Below are 20,428 nucleotides of genomic sequence, written 5' to 3' on the forward strand. Positions count from 1 at the left end.
AAATAGAGAATGACGGTAAGAGATGTGCTTAGGGATAGTAGAGGGAGGTGTTGGGAAGCAGGGCAAAGGAAAGGGAAGGAAAGCAAAAGAAAGGAAGTGCAAAAGTAGGTTGAGTAGAAAAGAAAGAGGGAACGGGTGGATGAAAGAAGAGTAGAGAATGAGAAGGATAAGAGGGAGGAATTAGAGAGAAGATTTGGAGAGAAAGAGGTGGAGGAGGGAGAGAGGAGAGAGAGAGAGAGGAGAAGGAGAATATATAAGGTGGCTTTTTGGAATGTGGCGGGATTAACAAATAAAGATAAAGAGTTTTGGAAGGGGCTGGAGGAATGGGATGTAATGGTGTTATGTGAGAAGTGGGTGGATGGTAAGGGATGAGAAAAGATAAAGGAAAGGCTGCCGAGAGGTTACGTGTGGGAAGTGCAGAAAGCAGGGAGGAAGAATCGGAAAAAAGGGCGGTAGGAGGAATGATAGTAGGGGTGAGGGTAGGGGTCAAAATGGAAAAAGGAAGGACGAAAAAAGATAAAGAAGGGATGCTATCGATAAAGGTGAGGTTAGGGAAGAAGTGGTGGAACATAGTAGGAGTGTATATAAATAAGATATGGACAGGAAATTGTTAGACCTAAAGTAATGGGTGGAGGAGATAGAGACGGGAGTGAGGGTGCTGATAGGGGGGATTTTAACGCAAAGACGGGGAAAGAGGGGGGATTCGTAGAAGAGGGAGAGGAAGAGAGAGGAGAAGGGGAAAGAAGAACGAAAGTTGGCAAGGTAAACGGGGAGGAAAGAAAGTTATGCAGATTTTTGGAGGAGCATGGATGGGCGATTTTTAACGGAGGAATTAGAGAAGATGAGGAGGGAGGATGGACGTATACAAGGGGGAGAGGGGAGTCGGTGATTGATTGTGTGTTGGGGGACAGGAGGACAAGGGAGAGGATAGAACGGGTAGTGGTGGAAGCGAAGGTCGACTCAGACCACCAGTCAGTGACGGCGTGGGTAGAAAGGGTGAAGGACGGTTTGGGTAAAAGGAAGGGGGGAAGGGCGGAAGTGAGAGAGGAGATTGGTCGGAGGAGGGCAGAAAAAAATTTAAAGAGTTAGTGGGGGATAAGCAAATTCAGGAAGGGGAGTGGAAGAGGAGTGGCAGGGGCTGAAAAGGAGGATAGGAAAGGTATTAAGAGAAGTGAATGGGAAGGGCAAAAAGGGCGGAGAAAGGGGCTGTTGGGGTAAAGAATGTAAGGAAGGGAAGAGAAAGGTCTCATGTTAAGGAAATAAAGAAGGGAAGGAAGGAAGAGTAACAGTTATAGGGAGGAAAAACAGCGATACAAGAAGTTGTATAAGGAGAAGAAAAAAAGAGAAGTGGAGATTTCTCATTTGGGAAGGGGAGGTAAAGGAGATTAGGACAGAAGGACATATATAAAAGGTGGTAAACAGGGAAAGAAAGAAAAGAAGAAGGTTGAACGAGGGAATTAGTATGCAGGAATGGGATAGGTATTTCAGAGATTTGTTGGGAGGAGTTGGAGGAGAAAGAGGAGAAGATAAGGAGAGAAGAGATGTGAGAAATAGTGGGAAAGCTTAGGGAGGAAAAAGCGATGGGGAGTTATGGAATTCCAAATGAGGTATGAAATTTTGGAGAGGAGGTGGTGAAGGAATGGTTGTGGGAGGTATGTAATAAAGTGTGGAAAGAAGAGGGTGTACCGGAAGGTTGATGGAAGGGAATTATAGTGCCCATAAAAAAGAAGGGAAAGGGGGAGAAAGTCGGGGACTACAGAGGGGTAATGTTAGCACAAACGGCATACAAGGCGCTGCTGTTTTGGCGGATAGGTTGAGGAAAGAGGTAGAAGAAAAGGATTGCTTCCGCAGAGTCAGACAGGGTTTAAGAGAGGGATAGGGACCACGGACAACATCTATGTATTAAATTACTTAATAAATAGGCAGGTAAATTAAAGAAGGGGAATATGGTGGTGTTGTTCGTGGACTTGAAGGCAGCTTTTTTGACTCGGTGGACAGAAGGATTCTGGTGGAAGCGATGAGGGAAAGAGGAGTGAGGGAGGGCTTGGTGATGAGATGTAAGGAGCTGTTGAGGGATGCAGGGTAAGGGTGGAAGAGAAGCTGGAAGAGAGGTTTTGAACAGGAAGGGGAGTTAGACAGGGGTGCCCGTTAAGCCCGATTTTGTTTACGTTGCTGCTGACGGACAAAGAAAGGTACCGAATAAAAAAATTAGAGTGTAATAAGTCTTCTATGAAAAATAAAAAAAAAGAAAAAAAATAAAATATGAGAGAGATAAGTACGTGAAGTAAGCGGAGAGGGAAGAGGAATGGGAGGTGGTGACGATTAGATATTATAGTACAGTAGAGGAGAAAAAGGAATGAATTAACGGAGAGAAATAGTGGAATGGGATAAATATTTTAAAATAAATATAACGGGAAATATATGGACATGGATGGCGCGCGCGTTAGTGCAGTGTAAGGAGTAGTTAAGTGTAAGGAAAAAAATGAGAGCCGAGGAAGCAAAGTGTGATAAGTCTTATGCAAGAAGTAAAAAGAAAGAAGAAAGCAAAATATGGGAGAGACAGATATGTGAAGTGAGCGGAGAGAATATAAGAAACGAGAGGTGGCGAATGGACATTGGTACAGTGGATGAGAAAGGGAATACATTTTAACGGAGAGAAATGGTGATGTGGGATGAGTGTTTTAAGGTGAAATGGAACGAAAAAAGTTTGAAGCGCGCGCGTAGCGCGCGTGTGTGCTAGTCTATAATAAAAAAATCCATGGAGACGCGAGAAGTTGTTGTTTGGAGTCGAATATCTCGCACGTAGTGTTGTCGCTTTTCCGCGTGTCTGATTGGCCGGTCAATCGAGATCGCGGCGAGTTCCGCGAGTTTCGTGCGTGTGTATGTCGTGACTTGACAGCTCGCGTCGTGTCGCGAGGTTAATATATTAATGTGACAGTTAATATATGAATATTCAACAAGCGTGAAAAGTTGATGACATTACAAATATAGTTAGAAGAAAATTCATGCACATTTAAGATATAATATAGAGAGGTAATTATAAAAATTGTTATCGCTTGTATTATTTCAAAGAGTATGGTTTTATAAAAGTTTACTGATCGTTTTATCTAAAATGTATATACATATTCGTATATATGTTGCATTATATTGAGCTGATATACAGAGCTTATCAGATTTCTTTCTCAATCACAGACGCATGAAGCTGTTAAGAAAGACCGATCTATGTTGGAATACAACGATAACCTAGAAATAGATAGATAGTGACAGTCGTGACCATCGCCGCGTGATAGATACTTAGTGATAGTAAAATATATATTGACGGCAGGGAGCTGACTGAGATGCCGAGGAGATCTTTAAGAAGGAAAGTGTATCCAAAATCGCACACGTACGTATATATGCTTGTAAAAGTTGTAAAAATTAAGAGAACGAGAAAGTGATCTGTATCTATGTGCACGTTGTGACAGGCACTATCGCGTAATAAAGATTTCTCCGAAGTATATTTATATTGTACTTTACTTTCGTTAACTTAGATGCTTTGAATGTACAATCTCGCGTCTTTAAAGTATAATAATTCTCATTGTCAGACACTGTTGAGGCATAATTGTCTAGCACCTTTAGTGCTAGATAATACGAGTTGCTACAATGTGATTTCTGCCCAGTGCTCTGAATGTCAACGTGAAGAAATTCAAGCAAGCGCGGGTAAACGGCGGGAGTAACTATGACTCTCTTAAGGACGGGGGAGGCTGCCACCCTCAGTCGCTTCCTGCCCTGCGGAGTTGTAGTTGCTCGCTCGCAAGGAGGCGTAAGATCTTACAGCCTCAAGTCTGCCCCACCTCCAAGTTGGTGCTCGCCGGGTACCCGGCCTGCCGGGTAGCGGACGGGGTTCAGGCGATACGGGTGCACGCCCTGGGCACTCGGCTGATCAACGTGATCAGTGCCATCGGGTACATTCCCGTCAGGGTAACGAATAGGTATCTTGGACCACCATGTACCAAATACCTATCAAACGATCAGCGGATGCGACACATGGTAGTGAGTGGCGACACTCACGGCGGCGACTCGTCAACGTGAGCTGAGGCTCGACACGAGTACTGAGGGTGGCGGGGTTGCCCCACCGGACTTCCGGTGCCCTGCCGAATAGATGTTGGACTCTCAGGGGCTGTGGCTAGCTGGATAAGTGGAAATATGGGCTTTCTCTGTAGGCCTTGCTCCAATGATCATACAGTCTTTCGCCCCTACCTGAGATCTCTTCACTAAAACTATGCTGGATCTCATATATCCTTGTTGTTTGGGTAACCCGTTGCGCAGATGAGCGATCCAATAGTTAACCTGCAGGATCGCTCAGCCGGGACCTGTTGTTAACAGGAACCGCACTGACTCGAAGCGGTAAGACGCGCCAGAGGGCGTGATGTAAATAGCCAAATGCCTCGTCATCTAATTAGTGACGATGAATGGATTAACGAGATTCCCACTGTCCCTATCTACTATCTAGCGAAACCACTGCCAAGGGAACGGGCTTGGAAAAATTAGCGGGGAAAGAAGACCCTGTTGAGCTTGACTCTAGTCTGGCACTGTAACCCTACAGAGTGCCTCTAATTGTAAGAATCTCTTCTTCTTTACCCCTTCTTTCTTCCCCTAATCCCGAATTTACACTATTGCGTGGTTCGTATCGCGTGTCATTACCTATTATAAATGTCCTCCTTTTCTCTCGTTTTCTCACGCAGGAACATTTTATATTCAACTATGTGGTATACAATTTTGCCGCTATATATTTACCGCAGGGAGCTGATACCGAAGAGATCGTTAAGAAGGAAGGTGTATCCAAAATTGCACATGTATGTACGTATATGCTTTCTTGTAAATTTTAAAAGTTGAAAAGAACGAGAAAGTGTTCTGTAGCGCAATTTGTATTGTAGGCAAGTTATGCTAAAATATTTGTGAATATTGTGAATTGAGTCTTTATTATCCATTATTATGATATAATTTTTATCAACAATATTAGAGAAGTAACGAAAATTAATTTGATTAAGTATTCAAAGCAATTGAAAGTTTTTAGCATTAAGTATTTCTATTTTCTCATAATATGCTTAAAAAATATTGCAGGGGACTTGTGAGTTATGCGAAGCAATTGATACTGTTAAGGTTCATTAGTCATATGAAGTTTGCACACGTCAAGCTTGACATCCTAAAGATCACAATGCATTCTGAAAACGATACCGTGCAGATTTGTTGGCGTATACGTGGTGTCACAGGCTGGAAGGTATTTTATATGTTTTGGAAGTAAAATTTGGAAAATACAACATGCCATAATAAGCGCTAACCAGGAAATGTAAGTGTAATCAGCGCTCTAAACATTCCTTTTAAAAGTAATATAAAACTGTTCTTATAAACATTAATTATATAATTAATTCAAGTTGTCTATTATTTGAAAAAAACTTGATTTTTAGTTTTGTTTTGTATTCTACCTTCAGAAAAAGATAAAATAATTAAATTTCGTAAAATTAATTTTGTTTATGCTATCGGAGAGGAAACACTTATTATAAAATTGATTATAATACCGAGACAATTATATATAACGATTTCAGATGGTACGACGGCTTTTTTATGTTAATGCTGAATGGAAAAGTCTATAAGCATATTGCGGACAAGATGATGCCTAATCAGGATACAGCCACAAAAAAGAAAGATATGCGCATGGCATGGAAATTAGCGCTATTCACAGGCCTTGTATGCATATTTAGTAACAACGAGGATTCTCTGAATTGAACTCTGTCTTAAAATCGCATCAATTGAAGTGAATCATGAGTGCTGAGTGCTGAAATTATACGATTTTATCCGTCGCAACGAATAGACCAAAGAAATGCTTTTTTCAGTCGATGGTCTCGAATGTTGCTGACGTATCTATTTCGTTGCAAATGCATCATTATGAAATGATGATCGGTAGTAAATAAGAAATATGTGAATTAAAAAGATGTGTACCTTAACTAAACAGTATCTTTGTATGATTACAAACTATCTTCATCTAATTTTTTAGTGACAATGTCCGAATAATTTGCGTTAGTATTTCTGTGTAAAAAAATATGACGATTATATTACAGTATATCTGACGATTTTAACATAATTATAGAGGTAGGGTGTCTAAATTGTTATCGTTCCATCCAAATGTAGCTTTTATACTATTCGGATAGTATCAATATTTTATGCTGCTTAGAAACAAGTAAAAAGTATTTTAAGACACTTGTATCGTTTCCAAAATATACTTGTGTTTAGATTAAAGATGTACGTTTTGGGTATTGGCGTATCTATTTCGTTGCAAATGTATCATTGTGAAATGATGATCGGTAGTAAATGAGAGATATGTGAATTAAAAATATGTACATTATCTAACCCTTCATCTAATTTTTTAATTTTAGTAGTGACAATGTCCGAATAATTTTGCGTTATTATTCCTGTGTAAAAAAATATGACGATTATACGATTATATTACAATAAATCTGAAAAATGTTAGAAAATGAAACAATTGTTTAAAGGTATCCTGTATATCATAGTATCTATTTGCTTTGCCTGTATGGAATGTTAATAACGCGTAAGATAATATAATCATTAAAGTAATATTTCTTAAATTTATATTTCATATTTAATTTTATTTCATAAATACTATCACATTTATTCCTATGAATCGTTTTCATTACGCTATTATGATTTTAACATAATTATAGATGTAGGATGTGTAAATTTATTACCGTTCCATCCAAATGTAGCTTTTAGAGTATTATTTATCGTATCGATACCTTAAGCGGTTTATAAAAAAGAAAAAGTATTTTAAGACGAAAGAGAGATATAGGGATAGAAAAAGAAGAGAAAGAAGGAGGAGAGAACATATAAAGAAAGGTATAATATATTATAAAGATATTTATTATATTGCAAATATATTTAAATTAGTTAACTTCTTTACATGTACTACTGCTCATTAATTTTAATATACAACAGATTCGTTGATTTTTCTGTAAAGGATGAACATCATGATACGTGTTTTGCACAGAAATGAATGCACTTGCTGTTATAAACATTTCACTTGCATGCATCGCATTTTTATATAAATAATATATAAAAATGCAATGCATGCAAGTGTTTATAACAGCAAATGTATTCATTTCTGTACAAAACCACAGTATATACAATAGCGCAACTCTCCCGATTTCAGCGTGGATGAAAATGAACTGCACATGCGCGTGCGAGGTATGTAACCAATCAGAGCACTGATATTCTGTCTCACTTCTGCTCACTTCCTCTCTGTATTTTCGTTCTCTGTCAGCACCGTTGAGATGCTCCATGCAGGGCAGGACCTTTAAATGGCCGTTCAGTAGAAAGTGGCGGCAACGGACATCTGATGTGATCTGATGCGAGAAATAATAAAGTGATAAGTGGTGATAAAGTGGTGAAGTGATAAGTCCTCAGTAAATAGTGTACAGGTGTTTAGTAAACGGTGCAAGAAAACCGAGAACAAATTATTTTCCTTACGGAGAATAGTTAATCTGTACATAAATTGTACAGATTCTCGATTCTCTTATAAAGGAAAAACACTTTGGTCTTAGCTTTGTTGCAGGTATTTGTGAAGAAATCTTGAGGGAAAATCTGGAAGAAAAAAATGGCCCATCAATCAAGCGCGTGGTGTGTTGTTCGGGAATGCAACAAAAATATTGTGGAAAAACGACATTTTTTTCGGTTTCCAAAGGAACATGAAAGGTATAATGATTTTATTTTATTTATTAATTATTATTTTTTAAAACAAGTATAAATTTACATATTATAAAATACTATTTTAATATTTATTCTAAACGTATGTATATTATTATGTGCATGCATATGTATATATTATTGCAATATTTCTTTACATTTACAAATTTGAATAATATTTACAGATGGTTGCAATGGATACGTGCTTGTGAAAGATTAGATTTGGAAGCAATGGGTGCAGAATATGGCCATCGCAATTATCGATTGTGCCACTTACATTTTGAAGAAAAGTGGTACAAGATAAGTAAGAGTAGAGCTCATCTTCAACCAGATGCTGTACCAACAATATTTTTTGGAAGAAAGTAAGCCCATACACATCTTATAATGTATAATCTTTTCTATTCTAAATAATGTGGTTTTTTATATTCAATAGTATATTGTATATTAAACAATATCAAACAATATTTTTGATAATATAATACACATTATAATTAATGATATTGCATATAATTTATAGCAATGCATGTATTACAACATCAGTAATTAAAAAGATGGATGAAGAGCTACCTGAAGAAGAAAATCTTTATATTTTACAACAAGAGGAAACAAATAGGTACTTAAATATCTGAAAATGTATTTATCTTTCTATTATAGATAGTATTTTGTTCTTATAATTAACTTGTTTTAGACATTTTTTATTTAGCAATAAAAAGTAATATTACACTAAAATGGTATGTTTCAGTGACTTACAGTCGAAATCATTCCCGCCTATAACAGAGCAGATGCCAAAATGTGATAAAGATGTCCATATTATTGCTAAGCCGTACGTATTTGTATTTACATTATATACATACATATGTGTTTTTATAATATATTATTTCTTTTATACAGTTTTTTATAATCAGTCTGTAGATTTTGATTTAAACTTACAACTTATTACAGTCCATTTTATGTTTCTTTTCTTTTAAAAATTGCATTCTGCATTTAATATAACAAGACATAAATAATATTACGTGAGAGTAATTGTATTTATAAAAACATTTGTCTTATTTTAACATGTCTGCATATACATAAGGAACACATGCATATATAAGATAATTTTAAATAAATAAAGTTATCAATACCATATCTATTTAATTTTAATATTCAAATATAAGTTTTTTAAGAGTTTATAATAAATATTTGGTTTATTTTATTTTTATATTTTTTCGTTATTGACATTTCTAAAATTGTAATTAATACTTCAATTTTCTTTCTAGAGGTTTACTATCTGTTTTTTGCTATAATATATGTATATGTTATGTATAGGAGCACGTCCAGCAACACAATAAGAAGAGAAGAAAGTCCGCGGAAGAAAAAATTGCAACAACGCATTGTACGATTACAAGGGAGAGTAAAAACACTGGACGAAAGAAACAGACGGCTTCAGAAGAAAGTGACTTGTGTGACATAATTATAATCATGAAAAGTTGTTTCTTTTCATGATTATAATTATTATAACAAATATGATTGCGGTTATAATTGCTGCATATATTTTGTAACTTGTATTCATTAGTGTCACCCCTCTGAGGGCTAGAGAGAGAGGTAGAAGAGAAGGGGATGCTACCAGAAACACAGACAGGATTCAGAAAAAAGAAAGGAACAATGGAGAATATATACGCGCTGAACTATGTGATTGGGAAAGCTATAAGCAAGAGAAAAGGGAAACTAGTAGCAGCATTTATAGACCTGAAAGCCGCATTCGATTCAGTGGACAGAGAAAAAATATGGGAAGTCCTGAAGAAAGAAGGAATCAGTGAGCAATTGAGGACGAGGATAGAAGACCTGTGTCACGTCTGACGGTATAATCACCGCTATATTCCAGCCGCATAAATTTTTTCGATTTCCATCCTAATTGCACAGCACCTGAAAACAATATAAGAATAAATAATCACACCTTAACTTAACTGTCACAACAATCACTCAGCTGATGCGAGCACGCGTTCTTAAAATAGTAGACACAAGCCTAGAGAACATGGCTGCCTTAAGGTACTCTTTCAAGCTTAAGCCCCATTTTCATGAATCACACTATAAACTTTTGGACAATCGCTTGTTAAAATTCCCCAGAATCACTAAAATTGATCGTAAATGAACGTTACAGGCTTTATGAGATCCTTTATGCAATATAAATTCAATTCAGCACACGAATAAATACATGTTCCATAAGAATAAACTTAGAAAATTAAAATAAAATATAAATAAATAAATTAAAAACAGATTATTCATAAGAACATAACCTTTTGTGCCTAAAGAATATTATTACGCTAAAATAATAATTATCTTATTAATATTTCTCAAACATGATTGTTATAAACAATTAAATTATATTATTAACAGACCTAGTTAGTATGACTACTGGAACTATCACAAAAAGTCAAACAACTTTTGATTATAAACCATTGTTGGATCTCTCAAAATGAACTAATTAACAATAAAATTTATCATAAAATTATTATTAAAAATGATGAATAAAATCACTGCAGACACTCAGCAGAGCATGTCAAGTAACCTCACAAAAACCCCCACATCATATCTCTTCTTAATTCCGAGATATAATTAAAAATTACGGAAATCCATAAAACACAGAAATTTTAAACAACTTAAAATAATGCCCTTAATTGTCTGAATACAACAAAAGAAACCCCATCTTTTTATCTCTTACCGTTCTCGAGTTATAAATTATTAAAGTTTCACATCCGCCATTTTGAATTTCCTACCCTTTAGACTTACAAAGACCAAATTACTTTTACATTAATATTTTAGTCTTTTATACATTTTAAGACCGAAAAATTTCATTTCTGAACGAAAATTTTGACACTTAATTATTATGATAAAAATGGAATCTCTCATACTCCTAAACACCAGTAACGTTAACGCCGATTTTCTATTTAAATTAATTAAATTAATAAACGAGATTGAAAATTGAACATTCACTCCATGAAAGACGAGGATAGTTTAATACCAGTTCACAGAGAGTAAGACAAGGGTAGCCCTATACTCTTAATAAATTAAAATAAAAATAAAAACAAATAGACGGAGATAAAACAATTATAGAAATACATGCTCTTAAATTTATGGAAAAACACCCTATTGAAATAACTATTACCTTATTAATATTTTTCAAAACAATTGTTATAAACAATTAAAATTATATCAATACCATTTTACTAACTACGTCATCAAAATCATCTCGAAAAACCGATTGACTTAATGAAAAAATACTTACTACAAGATTGTTCAATTTTGCAACTTATTTTTATAAACAATTATAAATAAATAATTAACCACACTAATAATAGCCGTTAACATATGCCTCAGGTTATGCACAACAACTTTTTTATAAGTCAAAACCTTGTCACTCCTCTGGTTGAGGCAACAAAAAATTCCAAAGGGAAAGACACCCGGTATAACGGTTTAGCATGGGAATTGTTCCATATAATTGCACATTTTAAAAATTCAAGTATTAAAGATTTCTTATTTTTCTTTATGATAAAAATCATATTAAAATTTGACAATGAAAGTAGGTATCGCTCTCAACATAAATCGCTGTTAGACTAGAGAGTAAAAATAGAATTCAGACGAGTCACCTGTATGACTCATTCGAGTGAATCTAGTCCTCGCATAGACCATATATGGACATGTCGAAGCGGAGCGCAACGCATGACCATATAAGGTAATGAATTTCAAGATACCACCCTATGACTCATTGCTGGCAAGCGAGCCACACCACTAGAAGTAGACTCACATCCGCTAGACAACGCCTTATGACTCATTGTAACGAGGTGCGGTCACCTCCCACTACCGTTTCCAAAATTGTATAAAAGCGGAATCTTTCACCCTCTCGACGGAGAGTGTGGAACGAGCCAGGAAAGGTCACATATCTTATACTTGTTCCATCCTCCCACATAAGCCACTTGTATCGTAAAAGTTCTACAATAAATATCATACTCTTTTATATCAAAAGAAAGATAAAGATTATTGAATTACCTACCTTCGACGGATCCAAGGAGCCATAATCTACATCGCCGACCAACAGCTAATTATCCTGGGGTTTTACCTCCTTAACTGCAAGAAGAACATATAAAAATTGATTTCGACGGAGACGTTCTGCCGGATCGAGCCACCTCGCATCACCCAGGACGTCACAAGTTGAAAATTTTTGGTGGCAGCGGTGGGATTGCCAAAAAGGCGATCCCGACTGGAAGGCTGGAAAGATTGTACATCTGGAAAGCATCCCTTGGGACAACACTTCAATTCTCTGGAAGCTGAGTAAGCCAGTAGCGGAAGAAGAAGCCGATTGCTGTATTCATTCTACAACATCCTGTCTCTACTTTAACGAGAAAAGGATCTTTTCCGGAGAGGAGCTGCAGGGATAAGGCTGCGAGCGTGTGGACAAGGCTTCATGGAGTCGCGCATAACTATCATTCTTCTTTTCATTATCATACGATACATGTAAGTGCGAACTTGCCAATATTACGAATTTTTACATTTTCTTTTAACGAATAAATAATTATAATAAATAAAAATGGCTACAGACGGAATAAATGATTTAACTAGACAGATAGGCGATATGAATATTAACGCAACCGACGCGAATCGTAGAGCTAATGCGCTGTATATAAGTTTGCGAGATGCAGCCGAGACAATTCTCCCGTTTGATGGAAAAAATATGCCCGTCCTACAGTTTGCTAATAGTTGCATGCACGCTAAAAATATGATTTCTCCTACCGCGGAATATGGACTTGTTCAAATGATAAAAAATAAATTAGTCGGACCTGCATTGAGGGTGGCATTAAGTGGAGAATATAATGATATAGAATCTTTGTTAGCAGTCTTAAGAACTAGATTTGGACGACCAGTTTATTCTTCGTCACAATTGCACGGGGAACTTGCTAAAGTAACTCAACATCCCGACGAATCAGTAGTCGATTACGGTAGCCAAGTATCAATGATCCTGCAACAATTAAAATCTTGTTATCAAACTGAAAATCCGAATCAGGCAATAAAATTTTTAAATTCTGCTGAAAGTAATGCTGTAAGAAATTTTCTAACTGGTTTAAAAACAGACATTTATACAAGAATGTATCCACGAGACACAATCACTTTAAATACCGCAATAGAATCCGCAATAAAGGCTGAAACGGAGTATCAGGAACACGCGCAACGTATAAGAATAACAGAAGGACTCATACAATCAATTCGATGCAATAATTGTCTTGGATATGGTCATGATACTTATTCATGCAGCACTATTAAACCTCTTGCACAAATATCTCATGTGCAATGGCAACCAAAAGTATGTTCGTATTGTAAAAATTCTGGACATGTACGAGCGGAATGTAAAGCCTTACAACCACGAATTTTGAACCGAAATCCCTTATTAAATAATGTTCGAAATCCTTTGATAAATAATGCCACGCGAAATATGAATTTTAATAATAATAACCGTTTTAATCGTCCAAATTTAGCTAATCCGCGAAACGCTGGTCTAATTTGCCGATACTGCAAGATTCCTGGCCACAGTCTCGAACAATGTCGAAAGAGACAATATAATAATAACCTGCGGAATCAAGGAAATCAATATTTCAATAGAGAAAATAGAACTTCTGAAAACGTACGACGCGACAGAGCCCAAGAGAATTCGGGAAACCGAGATCGGGCTCAGCGAGTAGGCGCAGCGCTGAACGAACGCCCGCGAGTGCGCCTGGTCAACCCGGAGGAACCTCAAGAGGAAACGCAAGTGTAAAAATCTGTAATAAAATCAGGAAACCACCTTCTGTCGTCCTGCCAAGTAAAAATCTTCTCGACGAACGCGCTAGCTTTATGATAGATACGGGATCCGATATAAATTTAATAAAGGAGAATTCGCTCCATGAGAATGTGCCCATCGATAAGAAAATAGTATTCGAGCTTAGTGGAATAACTAAAGGACGAACACGCACGATAGGCGTAGCTAAATTACGCATTCTCGATGCTGATGCATGGTTTCATGTAGTTCCTAATAATTTTCCAATTAAGTCAGACGGAATACTAGACACGGAATTCTTCAAAAATCAAAAGGCAACTATAGACTACCCGAGGGCTTGTCTGGTTGTAAACGGAGTATCGTACTATTTCCATAACGACGAAATCGTCACTATTCCCGCTAGAACGCGAAAACAAATATTTGTTCGTATAGCAAATCCTGAAATAAAATACGGATATATTCCAAAATTAGATGCCGGATCGCAGGTGTACTTAGGTAACGCCGTTGTCTCGAATCGTGATGGGATAGCACATCTATATGTTATTAACTCATCGGACGAAAACGTAGAATTAGCGATACCGACTGTAAAAATATATCCATTCAAAGAGCTAAATAACGAAGAAATGGACGCAAGTGACGCAGAAGAAGACTCGAAGGACAATAAAACACGAGTTAATCAAATAATACAGCTACTACGTCTCGATCATTTAAATGCGGAAGAAAAAACTAATGTCACTAGGCTAGTAACAAATTATGCGGAACGATTTCATTTGCCAGGAGAATCGCTAGGCGCAACTAGCGTATCAAAGCACCGAATATTCACCACTGACGATAGACCAATCAACGTCAAGCAATATCGATATCCTCAAGTACATAAAGAAGAAATACAACGACAGGTTGACGAAATGTTGGAAAAAGGTGTGATAGAGCCGTCAAGCTCGCCTTATAATTCTCCTTTGTGGATTGTACCAAAAAAGGATGATTCTAAAGGCAATAAAAAATGGCGTCTCGTAATAGATTTTCGAGCGCTTAATGAGAAAACGATCGGTGATGCATATCCACTACCAAATATTGTCGATATACTCGATCAGCTTGGTAGCGCGAAATATTTTTCAGTATTTGATCTAGCTTCTGGATTTCACCAGATATTAATGGACAAGACTGACAAGCATAAGACTGCGTTTTCAACACCGTACGGACATTTTGAATATAACCGTATGCCATTTGGACTAAAGAACGCTCCTGCTACTTTTCAGAGATTAATGGATCAGGTATTAACAGGCTTACAAGGAATTGAATTATTTGTATATCTCGATGATATTGTAATATATGCTATAGTAAATCGCTTCAGGAACACGAGATTAAATTCCAACGATTAATGAAACGACTGGAAGAAGCAAATTTATCCTTACAACCTGATAAATGTGAATTTTTACAGAAGGACCCGGGAAAAAATGATTAGATATAATCATATATAATTATATCTGGTATATATATAATTATATATAATTATATATGTTTTTATGTGGGGTCATATCTAATTATACATGGCCACATGTGCAATCAGTGGTCCCACATACAACCAGATATAGCACCATATCTACTTGTATATAAATGTATATAATTTTATGTGAAGCCAGATATAATGATATGTGAGTAGTGCACTCTACATATAACTAGATATAGTATTATATACAACTATATATGCAGTCATATATAGCCAGATATATTAATGTGACTAATCTGGCGCTATATACAACCAGATATAGCACCATATCTAATCGTATATAAATGTATGTGAAGCTAGATATGATGATATATGAGTACTGCACCCGACATATAACTAGATATAGTATTATATTGTTACGCCCGCTCGCCCGTGCCGAGACGTTCGTTCTCGTGGGCTGAAATTGGCTTCGCTCCGCAGAAGTTTCAAGCCGAAGCGCGTCTCTTGACAACGGGGACGCATAGAATTATCGATTTAATTACCGCCTGTCAGATTGATCTGGTGACTCGAATCGTTCGGTCCGGTTTCCCAGAACTTTCTTGTATTCCGTTCTGAGTTTAAATAAACCCGAGTTCCTTTTTGTATAACGAGAGTGGTTATTTTTGCGATCCCGGAAGTACGCGGACGCGTTCGTGAGTGCGCGCGACACGAATAGCGAACGGAGCGTAACAATATACAACTATATATGCAGTCATATATAGCCAGATATATTAATGTGACTAATTTTGTCCTATGTACAACCAGATATAGCACCATATCTAATCGTATATAAATGTATGTGAAGCCAGATATAATGATATATGAGTAGTGCACCCTACATATAACTAGATATAGCATTATATACAACTATATATGAAGTCATATATAGCCAGATATATTAATGTTACTAATCTTGTCCTATGTATAACCAGATATAGCACTATATCTGTATAGATATAGATTCGCAAGTCATCATATATGCTGCAGATATTTATAATCCTAAATTTAAACATTTATTGTAATCGTTTTTATATTATTACAAATATTAAATTCAACCCAGCCGGAATGCTAGCGTCTATCCGACGTCGGACCGACGTCGAAACGCACGTCTATAGACGCGTCTACATCTAATCTGAAATAAGGTCGACGCAGACCTAAAAACGGCCGTCTTTTCGACATCTAATCGACGACGTCTAATCGATATCGGATTCGACGTCTTACCGACGTCTTATCGACATGTTATAGATGTTTTAGTTTCCCAGCGAGAAATGATCCATCGATAATCCATCGAAACGACGTCTAATTAGACGTCGTTTCGTTGTTTGCACAAGCTCGCGCACAAGCCTGAACTCTAGAATTAGATGAGGAAGGAACAAATAATAAAGAATCCGTTTATTGAGAGAGAGATTGCGTTTAGTAATTTATGTAATTTGAAATGGCTAGATTGGGCAGAACTATACAAAAAATACCAACATTTGTTGCATAGAAGAAGGGAAACTGCCCGAAAACCTTCCCAGTATTCGTGAACAAATTATGACATAGATTATATAAAGTACAATAGAAATACAATAAATGTATAAAACACAAAAGAAACAAATCAATAGTTATTATAGTACAGTCCTTTCCTTTTATTTATGACAAAATATAATTGCATTCACTGATGCATTTCTTTGTTATGTAATCAGGTTCATTATCAGGAAATATTAATAATATGTAAGCTCACAATTTCTATTGACGTAGTCAAAATAAAACAGATCACGTAATATCAAGAAAGGACTGTTCAATTATTCCTGCAAATCAATCAGAATATAAAATTCACTTCAAACATAATTGAAATAGTAACTGAAATAATGTATCAATCTTTGAATTCGTAATAATTAATTTTAATTGGCCTTTTACGATTTACCATATATAGATAGTTTGTTCTCGAACGAATAACTCATTTTTCAGCAAAATAATGTATTCAGTAAAAGAAAATAAAGTATAAGAATTTCTCAATTTCTCATATTCATAGGCCTTTGGTTTTAGATTGACACATTAATTCACATTAGTATAAATGAAATATTTGATCAGTCAGAATTTGCAAAATACTTAGTAGAATAATTATCAAGTCATTGAGAAGTAACTTTTATAGTAACGCACGGAATTAGTCACTCGATAGTTTTATCACAACGCAAGAAACGATTAATATAATCCGCAATGAACGTATTCTCATTTCATATGTAATACAAATAAAAGTACACAATGTTCGCAAATTAACGTAATAAACTATAAGAGATATTGTCTAATCAATGAGAAAGAAACAATCACACAAAGAAGAAATAAAGTTTTTTAATTGTCACGAAAATGGTTGCAACCGAACGATTAATAATTTACTTTACTTTAGACTGAGCTCAGTATTATAATTTGACTCGAGATAACTTTTTACTGTCTTTTTCAAAAGGCGCGGAAGTTTTCCTCTCACTTGCTCTCGTGATCTCTGAGAGGATTGATTATCTCTCTCGTAACGGTAGACGAAGATCTAACGTTCCCTCTCTGTAACGGTAGACGAATGTCTAACGTTTCCACTCGAGTATATTTAAACAGATTACCTTTTGATTGACGATAACATCACCTAGGATGTTCACACAATGAGTATATATCAAAAAAGCTCAATCCTTATCTCTCTCGTTTATCCAAGACTTCGAAAGGGCTCGTGATTCCTGTCGAAAAGGCTCTCTCGAACGTTGCAGCAAATGGCGGCCTTCCTTCGTTCCACGTGCCGGCATGGCTCGCCGGGACGGATATCCCTGGATTCCTCTCGATGACGATCGTAGTTTCCCGTATATTGCAGTATTGAGATATTAGAAGTAATTAATTTACTACGGCACACGGAAAGGCAGATCACAACTTAACGACTCGATGCTCAAAGGATGACGCAATTATATATCGAACAACGCACGATGTATCGTGCACGAAATCTGAGTAACGAATGCTCGCTCGCTCGGGCTGCGCGCCCCTACCAACATGCTCAAGCATGCGCGGTAAACACGTGCCTCGCCGCCTGGGACGCAACGTTGTCGGCGCCGCTCGCGCGCTTTTTCCGCGAACTACGTAGAATGCGCGGCCCGACCTATTGTATTACAACCGCCACAGATGGCTGCAAAAAAGAATAACACAATCTCTCTCTCTCTTTCTCTTCCAACTTCAAACAGATGGGTTATCGATGGATCATTTCTCGCTGGGAATAAATACCAGTCTAAAAATACCTAATACACATTGTCGGGTCTTGTTAAAGAAAGAGTGAACACAACATTTAATTTAAAAAAGTTCTTTAATATATTAAAATATATTAAAATCTATATATTAAAACCGCGTTACGCCTTACAAATGTTTAATATTCTTACGTTACATGTTACAGCACGTTATATCGATTATGTATACATATTTTTTCACGCGACAATTCCTGTTTCAGTTTCGGCACATATCATATTTATTAAATAAAAAAAAAGGAGACTTTCTTATATATACACTAGTATTTAAAAAAATGAACAAATTAAACATCGTGATGCTTGATCTATTTTTTGTGCAATCATTATAAATAAATATTTTTCGCAGAACATAAATTATTACTACGGGAACTTGCACCTGTGTTCGCCTGCATACATAGACAATTGTACTTATCAAACTCCGTGTCTCAATTCTATATATATAAAAAAAAGGGAGCTATAAAAATCTAGCAACACAATTTTTTCTTACTTATTCTCACAACTTGAGAAGAGCGACAAGAAACAACCCGTTTAACATTTACGCTAAAGTAGGAAGGTAATAAATTAATAACAGCCAATTAGCAGCTACTTATTAGCTAAAGTTAGTAATACAGGATTACCAAAGCTTTACACAGAAAAAATAAAAATATCTTATCTTAGACGAGGCGCAAAATATCAAGAATAATTTAATGGAACTGTGGTCGCTCATGCACTTTCTTATGCTAACGTTTTCCAGTCTCATCGCGAATTTAAAGAGTGGTTTAGCAATCCTGTCACAGGCATGATCGAAGGGAACGGCGAATACAATGAGAATATAATCCGTCGTCAGCATAAGGTGTTGCGGATCACGGTGGATTTCGTCTACCACTTTGCGCAGAAGTTTCGCCTTCGAGACTCGCCGACTCTCTGAGATCTCCGCAACAAAAGAGAGAAATGTTTTTCTAATGGCTATCAGAGCCAATATATTCCTCTTGTTTCCTACCGCTAGCATTTCGTAACCATGACTTTATGGTTTTAAGTGCTGTATCAAGGTCGCTGTCCGGAAATTTAAGTGACAAAGACCCTGCAAAACAAGAAATAATTAAATTATTAAAGGATAAGACATCCATATTAAGTTAAACAACAAAAATAAATTAAAGAATATATCCGCAACAAGGATATAAACACAGTAGTGTACAGTAATTTAGTACACTAATTCAGTACAGTAAGTATAATGTATATCAAAATTATAGGATTATTATTTCAGAGTTTGTTGGTATATAAAGTATTCCAAATTTGCAAAAAAGATAACAAGACAATATTAACTAGAGAGCAAACTAACAAGACATTAGGATCTTACCTTCAATAACTGTCCACAGTTGCAGTGTTTTTAAGCCTCTTTTCTCACCATGGCCATCAAAATTATAATTTTTGGCCAAAGAATTATACATAAGTTTTTGCATAATTATGGTAGCAGTTTTTCTTTCATCACTAGCAGATCCAAAAGAGGTAAGATAATCACACTAAAATTCGTTACAAAAAGGCAAAGAAGGCATGTTATGTGGTTCCAGTATTTTCTTTTCCTGAGGAAGCAAACATCTGTATAGTTTTCCTTGATTCGTTATAACTGTATTTATTTTGCAACTTAAGTCCTCCAATTTCCTGTCTATCTTAAATAACTGAGTATTCAAATCTGGAAAAAAAGTAAAAATATTTTTCAACTTAAACCTTTTCAAATTTGGAGAAAGGAGAAAAATTCGAATAAATAAAAACAAACATACCGTGATATCTCTTAACATGTACACGATATTTGGGCCAAGTTTCGTCTGCATTTACTTCTTTACGGACCAAGCTTCCAGCTTCAACATTACGCGGTGGCCAATATGTCTCACCTTCCATATCTTCATTCATTTCAATCAACCACTTTGTAAGGCCGATATCGTAGCAAATATTATCATTGTTGACATCGTCAGGTAAAAATTTTAAAACGACAAACTGAAATACAAATATAAAGAAAAATATAAAAAATTAAAACATAGGCATAGAATGCAAAAGAGGAATAGAAACAAAAAATTTTTTGTAGGGTATTAACCAACATTTTGATTGAATATTTGTCAATAGCAGTACAATTCTTTGGTCACCCAGATTTGACACTTTAAAAATACGAACAAGAGATGAAGGGAAAGGATAGTG

The 20,428-nt window shown here is 36.1% G+C and overlaps 1 protein-coding gene and 3 long non-coding RNA genes across 4 annotated transcripts; 2 read left to right on the forward strand and 2 right to left on the reverse strand.

The window, feature by feature from the left end:
* Nucleotides 1-3,336: 3,336 nt before the first annotated feature.
* Nucleotides 3,337-5,795, forward strand: LOC139823805 (uncharacterized). Its single transcript, XR_011734880.1, has 4 exons — nucleotides 3,337-3,385; nucleotides 4,725-4,839; nucleotides 5,104-5,329; nucleotides 5,586-5,795. It is a non-coding gene; the product is annotated as an uncharacterized lncRNA (long non-coding RNA).
* A 1,794-nt stretch (nucleotides 5,796-7,589) lies between these two features.
* On the forward strand, nucleotides 7,590-9,190 carry LOC139823846 (52 kDa repressor of the inhibitor of the protein kinase-like). Its single transcript, XM_071796315.1, has 5 exons — nucleotides 7,590-7,746; nucleotides 7,923-8,099; nucleotides 8,255-8,350; nucleotides 8,480-8,560; nucleotides 9,046-9,190. The coding sequence occupies exons 1-5, from the start codon at nucleotides 7,649-7,651 to the stop codon at nucleotides 9,188-9,190; spliced, it is 597 nt and encodes a 198-aa protein (XP_071652416.1). The 5' UTR covers nucleotides 7,590-7,648.
* A 9,112-nt stretch (nucleotides 9,191-18,302) lies between these two features.
* Nucleotides 18,303-19,755, reverse strand: LOC139823821 (uncharacterized). Its single transcript, XR_011734897.1, has 2 exons — nucleotides 19,596-19,755; nucleotides 18,303-19,319 (listed from the first exon to the last, which is right to left on the reverse strand). It is a non-coding gene; the product is annotated as an uncharacterized lncRNA (long non-coding RNA).
* Nucleotides 19,756-19,786: 31 nt separating this feature from the next.
* LOC139823822 (uncharacterized) lies at nucleotides 19,787-20,425 on the reverse strand. Its single transcript, XR_011734898.1, has 3 exons — nucleotides 20,332-20,425; nucleotides 20,017-20,230; nucleotides 19,787-19,928 (listed from the first exon to the last, which is right to left on the reverse strand). It is a non-coding gene; the product is annotated as an uncharacterized lncRNA (long non-coding RNA).
* Nucleotides 20,426-20,428: the final 3 nt, after the last annotated feature.

The sequence above is a fragment of the Temnothorax longispinosus genome, unplaced genomic scaffold (assembly GCF_030848805.1).
Source record: "Temnothorax longispinosus isolate EJ_2023e unplaced genomic scaffold, Tlon_JGU_v1 HiC_scaffold_19, whole genome shotgun sequence".
NCBI lineage: Eukaryota > Metazoa > Arthropoda > Insecta > Hymenoptera > Formicidae > Temnothorax > Temnothorax longispinosus.

What these genes read in the sequence shown, in the direction of transcription:
- LOC139823846 (XM_071796315.1), top strand. Translation starts at nt 7,649, where the DNA reads ATGGCCCATCAATCAAGCGCGTGGTGTGTTGTTCGGGAATGCAACAAA. An exon ending in TTTCCAAAGGAACATGAAAG is followed by an intron (nt 7,747 to 7,922) that starts GTATAATGATTT and finishes TAATATTTACAG; the next exon opens with ATGGTTGCAATGGATACGTG. An exon ending in GTCCATATTATTGCTAAGCC is followed by an intron (nt 8,561 to 9,045) that starts GTACGTATTTGT and finishes TGTTATGTATAG; the next exon opens with GAGCACGTCCAGCAACACAA.